At 35.7% G+C, this 20,257-nt stretch overlaps 4 protein-coding genes across 4 annotated transcripts; 3 read left to right on the top strand and 1 right to left on the bottom strand.

Annotated features, from left to right (window-relative positions):
* Positions 1-75: 75 nt before the first annotated feature.
* IWZ02DRAFT_466572 (uncharacterized protein) lies at positions 76-1,076 on the top strand. Its single transcript, XM_066768508.1, has one exon. The coding sequence runs from the start codon at positions 215-217 to the stop codon at positions 1,046-1,048; it is 834 nt and encodes a 277-aa protein (XP_066617358.1). The 5' UTR covers positions 76-214; the 3' UTR covers positions 1,049-1,076.
* A 74-nt stretch (positions 1,077-1,150) lies between these two features.
* On the bottom strand, positions 1,151-3,193 carry IWZ02DRAFT_167119 (CoA-transferase family III domain-containing protein). The gene is made up of 4 exons (XM_066762145.1): positions 2,801-3,193; positions 2,337-2,718; positions 1,733-2,285; positions 1,151-1,681 (listed from the first exon to the last, which is right to left on the bottom strand). Exons 1-4 carry the CDS (start codon positions 3,061-3,063, stop codon positions 1,254-1,256), a joined length of 1,626 nt encoding a protein of 541 aa, XP_066617357.1. The 5' UTR covers positions 3,064-3,193; the 3' UTR covers positions 1,151-1,253.
* A 776-nt stretch (positions 3,194-3,969) lies between these two features.
* IWZ02DRAFT_363146 (uncharacterized protein) lies at positions 3,970-5,025 on the top strand (the record flags this gene model as incomplete). The annotated part of the gene is made up of 5 exons (XM_066764344.1): positions 3,970-4,036; positions 4,089-4,304; positions 4,351-4,533; positions 4,581-4,610; positions 4,670-5,025. Coding segments are annotated over 5 exons (852 nt in total), but the record flags the coding sequence as incomplete, so codon positions are not given.
* Positions 5,026-5,380: 355 nt separating this feature from the next.
* IWZ02DRAFT_478045 (thiamine pyrophosphate enzyme, N-terminal TPP binding domain-containing protein) lies at positions 5,381-7,384 on the top strand (the record flags this gene model as incomplete). The annotated part of the gene is made up of 5 exons (XM_066769064.1): positions 5,381-5,689; positions 5,744-5,976; positions 6,033-6,229; positions 6,287-7,231; positions 7,265-7,384. Exons 1-5 carry the CDS (start codon positions 5,433-5,435, stop codon positions 7,382-7,384), a joined length of 1,752 nt encoding a protein of 583 aa, XP_066617355.1. The 5' UTR covers positions 5,381-5,432.
* Positions 7,385-20,257: the final 12,873 nt, after the last annotated feature.

Raw genomic sequence — 20,257 nt, 5'->3', positions numbered from 1 at the left:
ACCGCGCTAGGCCATGTTTGGGAAGTCTGCTCGCCCACCATATGCCTGCCCGCGGTCAACACCATCTCGACCAATAATCATTATCTTGTTTCGATTCATCTCTCTGGATGCATCTCTCGCCGATAGATACTGGGCCCAATTCCCAGTGTGTTCCAGTCGCTGCTGTCTTTCAACCACTTCCCAAGGCGGAGCGGCTGCATTCCAGCAACACCTCATGCAGCGAAACATTGCGACAGTCGCAGGTCCGCCGACAGCGCTCAGGGCGTCTTTGCCAACGGCCTCAACAACGTGTCGATGCTCTTTCACTCCTGATCTGTTGGCCGAAGTTTCTTTCATCGCCATACAAGTCTTTCATGGATGCCCTTTCATCTCGAACATGGCTTCTTTGTTTTTGGTTGTTTTTGGAGCAATTTTGTTATTGTTCGGGTACAATGCCAGCAGCATGATGCGCATACTTAAAGTGGAAGCCGCACGTATGTCCCATCAACGGAAAACAAGAACCAAAGCAAACCACAACTTCGACATCTGCCCAAGGCAATCATCAAGGAAGGAACCAAATCTCAACATGGACGTCAAGACCGCAACCGCTCAGCAGCAGGAGGTAAAGCCTCAGGAAGCTCCAAGCTCTTCTAAGGACTCTTCTTCGACCGAATCAACGCCTGTCACTACAGGCAAGTTAGCCGCAAACAATAAGCTTTCTATCGAAGAGCTCTTGACCGTGCCCTCCAGCCCCTGGGACCTTCTCAAAGAAAAAGTCGAGCGCATCACCAGACGATACATTGATTGCTGCAACGCGTCTCTTGACAAGATAGAAAGGCCAGAATTCTACTACTCGTTCGAAATCGAAGACTCACTCGAGCAGTGGGGGTCCGTCGCCCTGGATCTCAGACAGACCATGAACAAGATGACCAAGTTGCAGCTATACCAGCCGGACAATGACGCCTTTGAGACACTGCTTCAAGCACTCACCACCATGATCTCCCAGTGGAAGACTGTTCGGGACAACCTCGCAAACACGATGCCCTCGACTTCCATCAACGAAGAGTAAGTATCGGCAAAAAGTCTTTCGACTGGCAGTGTAAGTCTTTCTTTTCCTACACTGGACAAGAATTCGATAATTTAACAAAGACATTTGGCTATTGATGAATTTGGCTATCGATGAATTTTCTACCAGACTGCTCGTGTCTCATTCACCGATTCATATCCAAGCAAGAAGTTTCGCTGCACAATGATTCCATATGCAAGATATCCCATCAAGACAACCACTCGGGCTTGGACCTGCCGCGCGAGCCCGAGGGAACCGAGTATTCCAGCTTCGACTTCTCGAATTTGAATGCAGGTGCCAGGATCAGAATGTCATCTTCCAGGCCCCACTCCTTTCCGCTCATATTGCAGAAGTACTCTGGATGCGTGAAAATATCCGGACGGGACCTCTGGATAGTCGCATGTGTCTTCATGACGAGGCTAAGCATGTCGTCGTGGTGGCGCAATTCAAATCCTTGGTTGCGTTCACGCAATTTTCTCTGCTGCTCTTCATCGTACTGTCCCAACCGGTAATACCAGATGTTGTACTGTGTCAAGCTAACGTCAATGTCAAAGGTAACGTCGTCCTTGGTACGGGAGAGGAGCGCCCCGACTACTGCAGATGCTCCGGCAAGACCCGTTTGGTAGTCGGAATTGGCTTTGATGCCCGTCAGTGCTAGAGACAAACCGGGAGCATTCATGTACTTACGGAAGAGCGGGACGACCGGCTCGTTGAGACCCAAAAACTTCCCTTGGAGCCACGAGATGCCAACGAGACAATCACTGATCTGCTGCCAGCCCGAGCGATACGAAAGAGGACCCTTGAATCCATAGCAGTTTTCGCGGACGTAAATCAAACTCGGATTGAGCTTCCGCAGAGAAGCCGAGTCGAAATCCAATCTCGACAACACGCCAGGACGGTATCCATCCACCAACACATCGGCGTTTTCAATCAATGCGGTGAAAGCCTCCTTGCCTTCTTGAGTCTTGAGATCAAGCCTGGCATCCCGTTTGCCGGTGTTGAGTTCAATCAAGACTCCTCCAACCTCCGGAAGGTTGGTGTTTGAGATCTTCAGCACTTCAGCACCAAGAAGGGCCAAGATTTTCGATATGGCCGGAGCAGCAATGACGCGCGAAAAATCAATGACTCTGATACCTGCAAGTGGCTTGTACTCGGAATCGGCAGTTACCTGAGGCCAGGCCTTGCGTGGAGCCGGCAGTGTCCTGGTGGTCCAGAGCGGCTCTTCACTCATGATTTTGCCCTAGATCGTGTCAGCTACCGTACTGTTGTTTGGCCGCCGGGCGACACCTACGTGTTCTGAAGCAAAGAACTCTTCAGGAAAGTTGCACACAGTGCCAGCTTGGTTGAATTCTTCATTTGCGGTTTTCTCAATTTCTTTCGAGTCCCACTGCGCCACCTTTTCGGCGTAAATCTTCTTCGCTTCATCTTCAGAAACCATTTGCTCTTCGACTTGCATCATTTTCATCGTCGGTCCTGCATTCATGGATCCATGGAGATGATACCAACGGCCGTCCTTGGTTTGATAGACATTGGTCGAGAAACGGTGAATGGGCTCACTCATCCGGTAAATGTCCGCTTTCGCCATTTCTTTCTGCATGTGCTCATTCTTCAAGTAGTGCTGACCGTTGATTGTTGGCAGCAAGACAGACTCCAGAAACAAGGTGGCAATGTCACTGTAACTCCGTCAGAAGAATCTCGTTGGTGAGTGACAAATGTGCAATTCTTGCTCGCGACTCAAGGTATCGGAGTACTTACGTGTTGACCTCGATTTTCTGGTAGTCAAGGCCATATCTGTCCGCCGCAACTGCGCTCCCACTCGCTGCAACGAGAGCGGTCAAGGCCGAGCCAGACTCAGTCATTTTGCAAGGAGATGGCACGAATGGTTGTGAGTCACCCCCTGTGAACTCAATCTTCTTTGCTGCATCCGCAACACTTCTTGGGATCCCCAATCTTGCATCTTTGAGCAGATTCTCTTCGAGAATTCGTTGCGCTTCAACTTGCACTGAGTAGCTCGCCATTCTGAGAGTCTCGTCGAAAAGAAACGCTGGTTGTCAAATACTAGGCAGGGAAGAAGTGAGAAGAAAATTACGCGCATGCTGAAATCCAGGAGAGCCGCGCTCGGCCCTTTTCGTCAGAGGTGGCATGGTGGTCCGACGGGATCTCGGCATCCCCGAACTCGCTACGCCGGCCCCGCAGCTGCTCTTTTGTCGGATGCCAGAATTGCCGAATTTAGTGAAGATCAAAGCTGGGGATCCTACAACGTAACCTCGGGTATCATTTCGAGGAGTGCGACTTCGCACCGCTCCTACATTCTGGGCAATCGAATTCCAGCTTGCGGACCAGTCTCATGAATTGGTGGCACATAATCCGGTCAAGCCACTGGCCCGTCAATGACCTTCAAGCGACCAGTTCCTTGGCTTTTGGCTCAGCGCTCACCATCGCGGTGATGAGCGTAGACATGAGTGCAGATCCACCGCCTTGTGGAGACTCAAAAATCACGGAAGACAGCCTTTCCGGGCCTGATCAGTTGCGTCATGCATCGAGGGCATCGGCAACAACCAAAGGTTTCCTTTTCTGGAAGAAGGAATTCTGAAAGCGAAAGAGTCTGGTGTTGAGAAATCGGTTAGTGAAATGCGAATTCAGTCTCCGATTCGCGGAGGACAACAAGAAGCGAAGTTCTTGCAATCAACGCGTGCAATGAAGCAACAATATCCTGCAACGTTTTCTTGGCCCTTGCTTCGTGGAGAAAACTATTCAAGAATTGCACAATGAAGGCAACCGAGGGTCCGAATTGATGCGGGGAGTCTTCCGGGAGTACAAATTCCGCGCCGTTTCTGTTCCAATCTTGGCTTCCGGAAAGTTGTCTTCATATTTGTTTCAACGGCTATCCGCCTTTCCACCTCAACACCAACCATCTGGACGCCATGACGGAAGTAAAGATCAACGACGGTGACATTTTGAGTATCAAGGACGACGTGGTGTTCATCACGGGTGAGCTCATTTGACCCAAGAAACGCGATGTTGATCGGGTTGACAATGCCAGGTGGCGCGTCCGGCATCGGTTTGGACACGGCCTTGCTATGCCACCAGATTGGCGCAAAAGTTGTCGTCGGAGACCGCAATCCCCTGCCAGCAGATGTTGTTCAACCGAGCTTGTCATATGTACCTCTCGATGTCACTTCCTGGGAGAGCTTGTCCGCTGCTTTCAAGGAGGTCATTAAACAACATGGGCGAATTGATCATGTCTTTGCCAACGCAGGTGCGCACATACTTGCAAGCTTGGGGCTTCGACTGAAAGAGCACAGGAATCGGCCCAAAGACGAACCTTTTGAGGGACAATGTTGATGAGAATGGCGACTTGATGGAACCAGACCATCAAGTCCTCGACATCAACTTGAAGAGTGTGATGAACACAGCAGCACTAGCCTGTCACTACTTCAAAAAGGACCCGCGTGGAGGAAGCATTGTCCTGACCGCGTCGGGTTCGAGTAAGTCGAATTCTAAGCTGTTTACTGAATTATGCTCACATTTCAAGGCTTCCAGATTTTTCCGGTGGTAGATTACAGTAAGTCTAAACCTCCAAAGAGATGAATTGGACAAATAGACTGACATGAGATTGAACAGCGACAGCGAAGCATGGAGTCCTAGGGCTGCTGCGGTCCCTTACACCACTGCTGCACCCAAAGCTTCCCATCAGAATCAACGCGCTTGCGCCGGCTTGGACTGCGACAAACATGATCCCTGGCGATTTCTTGAAATCCATGGGAGTTAGGTTCCAAGGGTCCGACGTCGTAGCCCGGTCGGCGGTCTTAGTAATGGCCGATCAATCTCGGCACGGGCAACTGATTTATTCGGAAGAGGGTCGGTACTTTGAAGTCGAAGAGGGTTTGCGCGCTGCGGCTCGCAACTTGTGTCAGAGCGACGGGGAGCCTCTTGCCGACACACTTGACAGGATGAAGCGGGAACGGCAAGCGGCGTCCATTCTTGGCGAGGTTGGAGTTGAAAACTCCGAAGTTGTTGAGAATGCTGCTACGGCCAGCTCGTAATGACGGGCGCCGCAATGCTTCCAAGCCGACGACAGGTTTATCAGCCTTTCGCCTCTTGAAGCTTAGTCAATCAATGGCAATGGCCGAAACTTGTTTTTGAAACGAATGGAAGTGCTCCAACTGCGGCCAAGCATTTGTGATCTCACTTTCGGCACGGCGCGGGCGCGATCAGTACCTAATCTGGCAAGGAACACGTCAGGGTGGTGAGGGATTCCCCGCGTGGCTGTATGCGGGGTTTCAATTTGCTTTGCCCCGCGATTATGTGACGCGTCGAAGAACTGGATGTCGGGTCTTTAAAGCACTGCTAGCGAGTCTCAGAAGTTCTGCTTGTGCACAACGCCATGTCGTTTCCGCTCAGATATCCTGCTCACCGTGAGCTGACAGGGGGTGACCTTTTGGCCCAATGTCTTCGACAGATCGGTGTTGAAGTCGCGTTTGGTTTACACGGAGGCCATTTGGATGCCTTTTTGGTTGGATGTGACCATGTTGGGATCAGACTGGTGGACACTCGCCATGAAACTGTCGCGGTGCAGGCCGCCGAGGGCTACTCCAAGATGGCTGGAAAGACTGGAATCTGCTTCGTCACTGCTAACAGCGGGTCAGTCTTTTTCCTTCACTTTACGGATCATAGAAACTGACCTCGCATGAAAAGTTACGGAAACGGTCTTCCTGGATTGGCGACAGCGCTGGCAGATCGGAGTTCCATCTTTTGCATCACGTCGTCTGTGCCACTCCGAGACCAAGAGAACAATTCTCTTCAAGGACAAATCGATCAAGTGGTTGCCGCAAGACCACTGACCAAGTTCGCGCATCGAGTGATACATGCCGAAGACATACCTCGGATCGTGGCCCACGCGATTCACATTTCGACAGCGGGCGCTCCTGGTCAGTTTCCCAAATCCTTTGACCCTGGGGAATCGATTCTGATTGAACCAATGCAGGACCCGTACTTGTAGATTTTCCAATCGACGTACTGTTTGCACCAATTGAAGCGTCACGCATTTCTTGGGGCGCAATCACGAGCCCTCTTCCTTTCCCACCAGGCCCCAGCATGAGCGCCGTCAATGAGGCTCTGCTTCTTCTAAAGGAGGCAGAGAGACCGGCAATCATCATCGGAAGTGGAGCGCGGTCTGCTTCAGTAAGTCTCGTACCGGGAACTGCGTAGCAAAACGACGGGCCGCTGATCTCATCGCAGACTGTCAATGCACTGCTGGAATTTTCCAAGTCAACGCAAATCCCTGTGTTTCACAACAGCAAGTTCTGCTTCTTGTTCCCGCTGTACGAGAGTACAGTCTTTGCCGGCTCTGCAGATGCCCTGGGACTACTCAAACAAGTGGGATCTGCACCACCGGACTGTATTCTACTGCTAGGAGCTCGCACTGGAATGTTCCTTGGTGGTCGTGGAGGCTCCATCATCCCGGACAAAGGTTGCAAAATTATTCAGGTCGACACTGACGGCGGCGAAATAGGGAGAACATTTGCAGTAGATGTCGGAATCGTTGCCAACGTCGGCCAAGCTTTGCAAGCTTTCAACGTTGGCCTCCCGAAGATACCGGTCCAATCATCCCCAGAGTGGATCAAACTTGCGACCGCGTTGAAGGACATACCAACGCCTTTTGAAAAAGAACCAAGAACAACGGAGGACGGCAAAATCCATCCTTACCACGCGCTTGCGGCGCTGTTTTCTCTGCTACCTCCAGATCCGATTGTTGTCTTCGACGGTGGAGAATGCGCTTCCTGGGCGGCGATGGCAGCCAAGCTTGCTAAACCACACACCATCGTGTCCAGCACCGGATATCTCGGATTCCTCGGTTCAGGATTCGGCCAGGCGTTGGGTTGCGCAGTCGCGGCACCACACCAGATGATTGTCAATATTCAAGGCGATGGCTCCGCTGGATTCCACTTCATGGACCTCGATTCGTACGCTCGACACGGCCTGAATGTTCTCACTGTGGTTGTGAACAACCATTGCTGGGGTATGAGTGCCAACGGCCAGGACCTTATCTACGGGGAAAAAGTTTCGTCGCGACCCGTCTCGTCCTTAAGTCAGAATACGGACTATGCGATGATCGCAAGGGGACTCGGCAACAGCTCTGTGAAAGTCAGTCAAATTGAAGAGATTAAGCCTGCGCTCACGGAGGTCCTCAGCTAAGATGGACCTTCCTGCATCGAGCTTCTCGTTAGCCGAAAGCTAACACACCCTATCACAAATTCAATGGTTAGAGCAAGCGAGGACAAGAATATCATTATCGTTCCATACTATGAGAACGTCCCTAGGCCATATTACGCGTAAGGGAAAGATTATAACTAGTTAGTTTTTCCGTAAGACCTACCCTATAGGCTATAACGTAGATAGGGCTATCTATATTTTTTTTTAAATAGAGGAGGTAGTCTAAGCTTTTTTTTTAATATAGATAGTCTATCTATATTAGGACTAGACTAAACTAATATAGTAGTTACTACTAGTAAATCTATTTTCTTTCTTTCTACTTTTTACCTCTATTATTTCTTTTTATACTCTACTATATCTCTACTATTCTATATCTACTATTATTTTATTTATTACTTATAGTAGTAAGAGATCCTAATAATATTATAGTTTCTAACTATTTATATCCTTAGATAGATTCTATAGTTAAAGAGTTAGGCTTAAAGTACTAATTCTCTACCTATATACTTACTTAGATTAGTACTTTAATCCTACTATTATAAGACTAGCTTACTATAACTAATTATTACTATAAGAAAGAGTTAACTTAAATACCTATATCTTAATCTTCTAATATTTAATTAGTTATCTATAGATAATAGAGTAGTAGTAGTAAGATATTTAGGCTATCTAATAGGTAGCCTTATAGTAGTAGTAGGGGTTACTCCTAGATAAGTAGGCCTACCTTATAGAATAGGTATACTAATAGTAGTAGGAAGTACTCTATATATAATAGTAGAATTAGTAGCTATACTACTAAATAACTACTAGTCTATTAAATCCTAATATTATCTAGTTACTATAGTAGTAGTAGATAGCCTATTAGGCTAATAAGAAGGAGTATAAGTACTAAGTAGGTAAACTAACTAAGATCTTACTTATTATAGCCTATACCCTAGATAATAGATATAGCCTAATATACTTCCTAATAAACTAACTTAGTAGAACTAATAGATAAACTAACTTAGTCTACCTAAGTAGTAAACTATCTAACTACCTAGGTATATACTATAACGACTAAACTTATTATATAAGAGTTATATAAAATAGTTACTACCCTAGATAAATTCTTTAACTATATATACTACTTTAGATATATATATAGAGTAGTAGACTATAGTATAAGGCTAGATAGTAGTTAGCTTATAGATAAAGGTAATCCTATTATTATCTAATAAAGGTATATAAAAGGTAGTATAGCCTAGGTTAGATTAAGGAGTATTCTTAGAATTACGTATAATTAAGCGCTTCTTAGTAGATCTACTTTAGCTATACCCCCTACTTACTAGTTATTTTACTACTATATAATATAATTCTAAGAATTCTTTTCTTTATTAGAGGAATTATACGACCTAGAAAGGTCTCCTAATATCTAACCTACTATTAAGTAATAGTAGAGTAATGCTTACTATATATATAACTATCTCTAGCTAATTTTTCTAGTTCTAAGTCCTTATTTTTTAGGGTAATAGTAGTATCCCTAAATTATATTAACCGCGTAAGGTTATAAGATAGTATATAAAGAATTTAGGTTAAGTAAGGAGTTCTTCCTAACTATATTCTACTAAGAACCGTTTTTTCTTAAGTAGAAGGTCGTATCTAAGTATATAATAATATAGCCTTTTAGGCTACTAAACCTAGAGTAGAGGCTCTACTATTACCTAATCTATTTTTAAGACTAGACTTTTATACTAGTATAAACCTATCTAAAGCTAAGGGAACTACGCTAACCTTACCTAAAATAGATATAGAGTATTTTAACGCTCTTATCTAGGAATAGCTCTACTTAGATAACGTTACTATTACTCTTAGTTAAGTACTTATAGAGTACTTAGAGGATCCTAATACTACGCTTAACGCTAGTATATAATAGGTATAGGATTATACCCTCTAGCTTACTTAGATAGAGAAAGAGCGCCTTATTTAGATAAGGAATATAACTAAGAATACCTTAATTAAGAACTACTAGTACGTATAATAATACGTAGAGGTATTAGTAAAAACCCTTAGCCTATATAAGAATACTCCTTTTCTACCTCCTTCTAATATAGTCTCTCTACTCTCTAATAATTAATCTAGGAGGTAAGAACTAATAACTAATACTACTTATATAGTTACCTTAAGTAGTATTAGAAAAACTAAGTAATTATTACGATAGCTATTAGATACTAGACGCTAGTAACGCGAGTATATATTAGATACTAGTAATATAAGTATATTATAACTACGCCCTTACGCGATTACTTAATAAGCTAAAGCTAATTATAACTAAGCCGCGTAAACTAGCTAAGCTATATAAGCTAGTAGTACTAATAGATAATAAATACTCCTAAGGATATATAGCCTACTTAATAGCTAACGAAACTTTATGTAGTAATAAGAAGATTAATTTCTTATCTATTTTAATAACGTAACTAAAGTAGTAATTTACGTAGTAAAGAGAGAGTTTAGTTCTTATTTTACTTCTTATATAAATATATATAGAAGATAGAAGAGTATATAGTATCTTCTATATTTATAATAATTAAGAAGACTTTACTTAACTTTATCTTTTAACTACTTAACTTTAATTAAGTTCTTTTTAATTTTATATAGGTCTAACTAAGTAGATAGCCTCTAGGTAAAAGCCTATATATTAGCTACTTAACGATTTATAATAGATATAGAAGATTATTCTAGGTATTATTCCCGTTCTACTTTTTTATTACCTAAGGGAGGTATTAGAATACCTAAACTAGGTATACTATATATATAGCCTAAGCCTTATATACGACTATCTATTATTTAAGAAGGAAATTTAAGTTATCTTAGTAAGGCGTATTAGTATTATCTAAGGACTAAAGAGTATTAAGTATATATTAACTATAGAAGTCTTTATAAGGCTATAGTATAGCGTATAAATATTAAGGAGGCGTTCTCTTTATACCTACTTATAAGAAAGTAGAAGACTATTCTATATATAGATAGTATAGCTAAGAATTAAGCCTACGTAACTAGTACTTAAGAGGAGTCTAGTAGTTAATAATAAATACCCTTACGCGGAGGTACTAAATTACCTTATGAATTAGAGGAAGGAAGAGGATAAGTACTCCCCTTCTTATTATAATCTTTTTACTCCCTATTACCGGTTAAGCTTAATACGTAAGTATAAGAGAAAGGTCTTTTTTACGCGATATAATTTTAGGTTAAAGAAGCTTTTAGGCATATTCTACTAGAAGAAGCTAATAACTATTAATCTAAGATTACTCCTCTTATAAAGAGATAAACCTAGGATATTACTATTTACGTAAAGATATAAATTAAGACTCTTAAATAAGTTATTCTTAACTTAGTAGAAAGGATTTTAAGTTATTAAACTTCGTCACGTAAAGATACTATTAAGTTAATAAGTTTATAGTATTTAGAAGAGAATAGATCCTAGAAGAAGAAGAAATATATACTAAGAGTACCTAACCTACCTAAATTAATAAATAGCTAAAACCCTACGTACGAGTATTAGTAGCTCCTTATAAATAATAAAATCTATAGTAATAAGGACTACTTTAAAAGAGGTACTACTATAGATACTAAGGAAGCTATTATAAGTTATATCCTCTCTAGAATATAGGGTAAGATAGTATAGCGTTTAGTACTATTTCTTTATACCTATATAAAGATAGATAATCTAGTCCTTAATACCGACTTATATTACTAGCTTAAGTAAGTATTTAAGAATCTATACTAGTAAAAGAATATAAAGAAGAAGCTAAAGGACCTTTATTATAAAATTTCTATAGATCTTTAGAAGTTCTAGTTAGAGTTTATATACCTAGCTTTAGAAGCTAACCCTCTATATAAATAATAGAAAGAGGATTTTTACTCTTTATTAGATCCCCTACTATAAACTTATTTAGTAGGAATTAAATAAGACGACTCTATTTTATTTAAAGAATACCTTTAAAAGGCGTACCCTATCGTATAAAGTATAATTAAGTACTAAAACGGTTAAAACGTATCTTTATTATCCTAGGAAGACTATATAAAGAAATAATAATAGAAATAAGTAGGTAAATCTACTCTTTTAATAGGTAGAAGTTTAAGAGAATAGCCTTTTTTAAGGTTATTATAGAGATCTACTTCTTACGCGATAACGGAAAATCTAATACGTAAAGGAAAAGTAGAACTCTAAGGTAATATTAGACCCTACTATTAATACGGAAAATTTAGATACCTTATCTAATAGTACCTAGAAACTAAAGTAAAGATAGTTAATACTATAATAGAAGAAGAAGGAGAAGAGTATATAATATTAGAACTATACTCTTCTTTATTAGAAAATAATAAGTCTTAGGGAAAGTCTCCTCCCTAAGATATAAGCTTAGAGCTCTATAAATTACTAATTTATAGGTAAACGTTTATAACCTTATTAGAGGATACCTATTTACTATACGAACTATAATTATAGCTAGTAGTTACGCTATACCTATTTATACTCTAGTTAATACTAGCGTAAATAGATCTAGCTTTATCTATTCTTAACTTCTTCTATAACTTAGGGAATTAGGGATTAAGAAAAGAAAGATTACTAGTAGGAACCTTAAAGTCTCTAGGTTTAACTAACGCATAAATAAGTAACTTAATTTCGTTTATTAATTATAATTCCGTTTCTAACATCGGCTAGTTATAATATATACCTTCGTACTAGATATTAGGCGCTATAATATTATTCTAGGCTACTAGTTCCTCGTATATTATTATATTCTTCCGGATTACTAAAACTAATAACTTATTTAGTTAAGTCCTCTAGACTAAATTTCTTTTTTAAATCTTTTAAATATTCTAAAATTATCTATACGAAGTAAAGTTTTATAGATAAACTAATTAATTTCTTTAATATATATCTCTAATAATATTAAAGTTAATAACTAAGAAACCTTTTTTACCTCTCTTATAGAAATTAACCTACCTATAAAAATACTAATAGAAGTAGTAGATCTTTATTCTATTATACTAGACGATATTAATGAAGCTAATAAAGATAAAGCCTTTAATAAATACCTTAATAATTATTTACCCTCTAAGTATAAGAACTACCATAATATCTTTTTAAAATAAGAGTCTAACTAGCTACTACCTTCTTATATAGGAGTTAATTATTAAATTTCTCTTATATATAAGGATTCTCTACGCCTACTAATAAGTCCCCTCTATAGAATATCTCTAGAATAGCTTACTATAGTAAAGGAATACGTCTAAGAGAATTTAAAGAAAGAATTTATTACTAAGAGTTACGCGCCCTACGCCTCTCTAGTATTAGTAGTAAAAAAACCCGGAGGTAGCTAGTAAATTTATATTAACTACTAACGGTTAAACGATTAAATAAAGAAGAACTTATATCCTTTACCTCTTATCTTAGAACTCTTATAGAGAGTAGGTAAAGGAAAGGTCTATATAAAACTAGATATTTAATAAGCTTTCTATTAAATCCGACTTTAAGAATAGTCTAAGGAATATACTACCTTCTATATAAAATACGGACTATTTAAATACCGCGTTTTACCTTTTAGGCTAAGTAATAGGCCCGCTACTTTTTAACATTTTATTAACTAAGTTCTCTTTAACTATTTAGATGATTTCGTTATTACTTTTATAGATAATATTCTTATCGTTTCTAAAAACCCGTATAATTATACTTAACACGTTATTAAAGTTCTATAACGATTATAAAAAGTAGGACTATAAGCCGATATAAAAAAGAGTAAGTTTTTAACTACTTATATGAAATTCTTAGGATATATTATCTCTACTAAGGGTATATTAATAGACCTATAAAAAATTAAACCTATTTATACCTAGTAATTACCTATAACCCTCTAATCTCTTTAGTCTTTCTTAGAATTCTATAACTTCTATTAGAGATTCCTTCCTAACTATAGACGAATTAGCCGGCTACTAGAAAAACTATATTTAAAAGTAAAGTAGTAATAACTTAGGCTAGTTAAGGAAGAATCTTTTAGAAACCTTAAGAAACTAATATATAGTAAATTACTACTTATAAACTATAATCTAACTTTAGATACTCGTATAGAAATAGACGTAAGTAATAGAGTAGTTATAGGAGTTCTATTATAATATTAAGAAAATTACGAATAGAAACTAGTATCCTTTTATTCTAAGGTAATATTAGACGCTAAACTCCGTTACGGAATACCTAATAAAGAACTTCTAGCTATTATATAAGGACTAGAGGAATAGAGATCTATACTTATAGGCCTTTATAAACCTTTTCTCGTAATTATAGACTATTAAGCATTAGAATACTTTACTTCTAAGCGCTAATTATCTATATAATAAGTAAGATAGGCTAAGTAACTTACTAAGTACTAAGTCTAGTTTACCTACTAACTAGGAAAGGAAAACATTATTATAGATATTCTTATAAGAAAGTAAGAGTAACTTAAGACTTAAAAAGAGAAAGTAAAGACTATATAAGAGTAGTATCTTATTCCTACTTCCTAGGTAGTCCTACTTATAATAATAGAGCTAGAAGTTTCTCTACTAATAATTTTCCTTAATAAACTTCTCTATATAAATAGAGAAAACCTAGATCTTAAACTATAGAGAGAAATAGCCCGTCTTTAACTAGAAAACGAATTATATTAGAAGCTATAGGATAGATTACTTCTTTACTATAGTATATTAGTCGTTCCTAACTAGGATAACCTTTATGTAAGAATAATTAAAGTAATATATACTACTTATATTACTACCTATCTAGGAATTAATAAAATATAAAAGCTATTACGGCGATACTATTACTAGCCTAGCTAGACTTATATATTTAAGAGATATAGCCGAAACTACTATATTTACTACTAGAACTATAAATTTACTAATAAGATACCTAGCCTCCTATATCCTCTACTAATTCCTAACTATTCCTAGTAATACCTAGCTATAGATTTTAAAGAGATACTATAAGACTAAAAGGGATTTAATTATATCCTTATTATTATAGACTAGTTATCCTAAAGAACCTTTAGTTTACCTTATATAAAGAAAATTAACGCTAAAGAAGTATCTTAACTTTTTTACGATTACGTCTACTAAATTTTTAGAAATTCTAAAAGTATACTATTAGATTAAGGTCCTTAGTTTATTTTAGCCTTCGCGTAGGAGCTATATAAGTTAACTAGTATTAAATAATACTTTAATTTAGCCTATTACTCTTAGATAAATGGAATTACTAAGATAGTAAATTAGGTCCTTATATACTAACTACGACCCTTTATTAATTACTACTAAAATAACTAGTCTAATCTTCTACTATTAATAGATTTAGCTTAGGCTACCCTTCTATATAAGGCTATAGATCTTATACTAGTAGAAGTAGACTCTAGCTTTATACTATATATATATTATAACTAGACTACTTATATAATAATAACTACTTTACCTAAAGGTAGAATATAGTCTATAGCTTAGTCTCTCTAAAAAAGAAGATAAGAAGCCTATAAGTACGCCTATAAATTAATTTACTAATTATAAGAAAAGAACTACTAATAAGCTAATAAATACTATTATATACCTAACTTTAATATTAGAGACTTTATTTATATTAAGAAGACTAGCTAGATAATAGACCGGCTAAATCTAAAATTAGACGCTCCTAATATAGGACTATTTAAGATTACTAGAATAAAAGGATATTCGTACGAATTAGATCTTCTAAAAAGTATAAAGGTTATAAATCTTTTCTATACTAATTACCTATATAAGGTAGCTATAGACCTATTACTATAATAGAGATATACTAAGCTAGAACCTAAGGTTATTAATAACTAGTAAGAATAGGAAGTTAACTTTATCTATATAAGTAAGATTACTTATAGAACTTTAAAGTATTAGGTTTAATAGGTAGGATATAATTAAGATAATAAGTAGTATATAGTAAGTTCTTTTATTAGGGCCCCCTTAAAAGTAGAGGACTTCTATACTACTAATCCTTCTACTTCTAGACTACTAAAGAACCTAGAAAAGTAGAAAAGAGCCTTCCTCTAATAAGAATTATAGGAAGAAACGTAATTAGATAACTAAACTACTTATACTCTAGTAAAGAGAATCCTTTAACGCTATAGTAAATAACTCTTATCTATATAAACTAATTTACTCTTATCTATCCTATTTTTCTATTTTAATTTTATTTCTTATCTTTTATACCCTTACTTCTCTTCCTCCTCTTTAGTAGGAATTAGAGCCGACTTCTTAAGTTTAGGCCTTATTATACCTTTAATAGCGCCCTAGAGAAAGTTATTAACCTAGTTATCTATTATATAGTAAAGAGTAAGATACTCTCTAGACTATATCTTATCCTTATATCTTTTACGTTAATTAGGAGGATAAGTACTAGTAAGGTTACTTATAGTATAGTTAAGGTTACTAGTACCCTAGACGTAGTTTATATAATAACCCTATAAGAAACCTAGTAACTTATAGTAACTATAGAAGATATAAGTAGAGAGATTATTCTAGTACTTAGTATAACTAGTAGCCTAATTAATACCTACGTATTAGATTAAGTAAGTATTATATAAAGAACTACGAGATTCTATAGATATAATATTAAAACGATTCTTAGAAACTAGGATAATAGTATAATAAGCTAAGTTACTAAGGCCTAATATACGCCTTACGCGTTAGCTAGTTTTATTACTACTAAGGGATTTCTATAACGAGTTAGCTATTACGTAAGGATAAGTAAGTAGTAATATATACCTTAGCGAGTTTTTTAAAGGCCTTATATAGGATAAAGACTATAATCTTATTAGAAGTATCTACCTCTAAGTCCTAATCTAAAGGTTCTACTAGTAATTCCGTAGGTAAAGTAGCTAGATAAATAATACTACTATTATTACTTTTACGCGAAGGTATACTTAGTAGTACGCTAATATAACGGCTACTAGAACGCGTATATAAAGGTAAAGTAGGTAAATTAGCTTATATAACGTTTATATAAGGATTTATAGGTAGAATAGTAATATATACTAGCTCTTAGGAGCTAGATACTATACCTAGACTAGTTAGCTTTACTTTACCTTTTTAAAACTCTAGATATATAGACGATTAGCTAATTATATATAACGTCTTATATAACGGTCTTAAGTTACCTTAGTATTCTCTTAAGGCATTATATTACCTTTAGGACGCTTAGAGTAATAACGTTAATTAGATACTATTACGTAATAATTAGTTAAGCGTTTTTAGACCTACTATAAATAGAAGGACTTACTATTATTACTAGAGTTATTACTAGAGCTAGTTACTTAAATAAGAGATAGGCTAAGAGTAATAGGAAGATAAAATAATAGAAGTAAGATCTATTATTATTATTAAGGTAGTAGTAAAGAAGGTTAGTTAAACTATAAACCTAATAATAAGATATACCTAGTAGTTCTATACTTTACGCCCTTACTAAAATAGTACTAGTTAGTTATCTATATAAGTACCTAATAAGCTAACTTAGGCTTCCTATTAGGAAGGGAATATTATAATAGCTATTAGATACCGTCGTAATAGCTATTAGATACTAGATACTAGTAATATAAGTATATTATAACTACGCCCTTACGTAATTACTTAATAAGCTAAAGCTAATTATAACTAAGCTACGTAAACTAGCTAAGCTATATAAGCTAGTAGTACTAATAGATAATAAATACTCCTAAGAATATATAGCCTACTTAATAGCTAACGAAACTTAGTATAGTAATAAGAAGATTAATTTCTTATCTATTTTAATAACGTAACTAAAGTAGTAATTCACGTAGTAAAGAGAGAGTTTAGTCTTATTTTACTTCTTATATAAATATATATAGAAGATAGAAGAGTATATAGTATCTTCTATATTTATAATAATTAAGAAGACTTTACTTAACTTTATCTTTTAACTACTTAACTTTAATTAAGTTCTTTTTAATTTTATATATATCTAACTAAGTAGATAGTCTCTAGGTAAAAGCCTATATATTAGCCGCTTAACGATTCGTAATAATTATCTACTATAATAATAGTAGATTAGATAATATCTATACTTAAGGACTAGATAATAAGCTATAATAAAACCTTAGAGGAAAGTTTAGACCTCTCCTATATTTACTACTATAAGTATAGTTAGTATAGGCATTTAGTAAAGAACTATCTAAGTAAAGTTAAGGTTAAAGAGGTTAACTTAATTAAGCTTAAAGACCTACCGTATGATAGTAGTAAGTTAGATAATAATCTTATATCTAGTATATAGCTTAGTATAGTATATATTACTAGCTAACCTAGCTTAGACCTATAGGAAATTATTAGAGGACCTAGGTTTACTATATATATTAAGGTATATATAAATAGAGTAGTAATAAACGTAACTATACTAGCTAATTTAGGTATAAGTATAATATACCTTATCTATCCTTAAGTAGTTACCTTTCTCTAATAGAGGGGTATCTAAAGATAGAGGATTACTAGTAGAATCCTATAAGCCTTAGGATTTAATAATAAAACTAGGGCGAATATTTATTTTATATACTACCTAAACCTAGAAATTAATAAGAGAATTATCTATATATAGGCTTTTATCTATAATATAGGTAGCTATTCTCTTATCCTTAGACGATAGTTTTTTAAATAGAACGAAGTTCTTTTAGACTACTAGATAAATATACTTATTTAGTATAATAAAAAAACTACTCCTTCCTTTTAGAAATTACTTACTATTTCATATATCTTTATAAAAAAGAAAAACCTTTATCTAATAGACTAAGTAGACCTAGAAGGAGGAGATAAGCTCTATACTTTAATTTATACTTTTAGAAAAGAAGTTAATTTTAAATTACTTATAGATACTACTAGAGAATATTAGATAGATATATACGTCCTTACTATTAATAATATTAAAAGAGCCTAAAAAGAAGTATTAGATAAAGATAAGGATACTAAAATACTTATCTAAGAGAAGCTTCTCCTAGTATATAAGGACTTTACTAATATATTTTTAAAATAAGATTTAGATACCCTACTACTATACTATCTAGGTATAGACTACTAGATTAAATTTAATCTAGGCTAGGATTTTTATTTACCCCTAAGCCTATTATATAGTATAATATATAAGTAACTCTAGGCTATAAAGAAATATATTCGCGAAAATTTATAGAAGGGATTTATTATATCTAGCTATTCTCTATATAGATCTCTAGTACTTATAGTAAAGAAACTAGAAGGAGGATAGAGATTTTATATAGACTACTATAGACTTAATAAGCTAATAAAAAAGGATATATACTCTCTTCCCCTTATCTCTAAATTACTATAGTATATAGGAAAGGGTAAGGTATTTATAAAGCTTAATATCTAATAAGTATTTTATTAAATCTAAATAGATAAAGCGTCTAAAGAGTTTACTACTTTTTATATAAGATATAGGATATATAAGTATTAAGTCTTACCTTTTAGATTAAGTAATAGACTAGCCGTCTTCTAGTAATTTATTAACTTAATTCTACTTCCCTATTTAGATAACTTTATTATTATCTTTATTAATAATTTATTAATTATTTTAGAGAACCTAGAAGAATATAAAAAATACGTCTAGATAGTACTTATAATTCTACGTAATATAGACCTTTAAGTAGATATTAGAAAGTCTAAGTTTTCTATTACTTATACGAAGTTTCTAGGATATATTATTTTAACTAAGGGAATTACTATAGACCTAGAGAAGGCCTAGACTATATAAATATAGAAGATACCTACTACCTTAAAGGGACTTTAATCTTTTCTTAGGTTTTATAACTTTTACTATAACTTTATACTAGAATATAGATAAGTTACTTATCTACTTAAGAAACTTAGTTCTAAGTAGAAGTAGCGCCCCCTAGGCGAAGTTAAAAAAGAGTCTTTCTTTTAGCTACGTAAGATAATAGCTAGTAACCTAGTACTTATATACTATAACCCTTTACATAAAACCTAGATTAAGACTAATATAAGTAATAGAGTAGTAGCTAGAGTCCTCTTATAGAGATAACCTATAAAAGAGTAGTAACTAGTTACTTTCTACTCTAAGACGATATCTAACCCTAAGATATAGTATAAAATTTATAATAAAGAGCTTTTAGCTATTATCTAAGAACTATAAGAGTAGTAGAGTATACTACTTAGCCTATAAAATCCCTTTCTAGCCCTTATAGACTATTTAGCGCTATAGTATTTCTTAATAAAAAAGGCCCTTATAGATAGATAAGCTTATTAGTTAGAGAAAATTACTAAGTTCGCTATATAATTCGCCTACTAGCTAGAAAAGGAGAATATTATAGTAGATATTCTAACTTATAAATATAAGGAGTTATAAACCTAGAAGGTAAAGGCTAAGGTATCTTATATAATATATCTAATTCCCTCTAATAATATTTTAGACGTAGATATTAATATTATAAGCTTTAACTAAGGGTATAAACTAGACCTAATTAATTAAATACTCTAGGCTTATTATAGTTTCTAACTATTTATATCCTTAGATAGATCCTATAGTTAAAGTATTAGGCTTAAAGTACTAATTCTCTATATATACTTACTTAGATTAGTACTTTAATCCTACTATTATAAGACTAGCTTACTATAACTAATTATTACTATTAAAAAGGAGTTAACTTACGTGCCTATATCTTAATCTCCTAATATTTAATTAGTTATTAATAGTAGACCTTAGATAAAAGAGTAGTAGTAGTAGTAAGATAATTAGGCTGCCTAATAGGTAGCCTTATAGTAGTAATAGGGGATACTCCTAAATAAGTAGGGTTAGGGTTAGGGTTAGGGTTAGGGTTAGGGTTAGGGTTAGGGTTAGGGTTAGGGTTAGGGTTAGGGTTAGGGTTAGGGTTAGGGTTAGGGTTAGGGTTAGGGTTAGGGTTAGGGTTAGGGTTAGGGTTAGGGTTAGGG

Source organism: Phyllosticta citriasiana (genome assembly GCF_038021145.1).
Source record: "Phyllosticta citriasiana strain CBS 120426 chromosome Unknown IWZ02scaffold_28, whole genome shotgun sequence".
Taxonomy (NCBI): domain Eukaryota; kingdom Fungi; phylum Ascomycota; class Dothideomycetes; order Botryosphaeriales; family Phyllostictaceae; genus Phyllosticta; species Phyllosticta citriasiana.
Note: the sequence above shows the minus strand (reverse complement) of the source record. Positions and strands in the feature narration are given on the sequence as shown.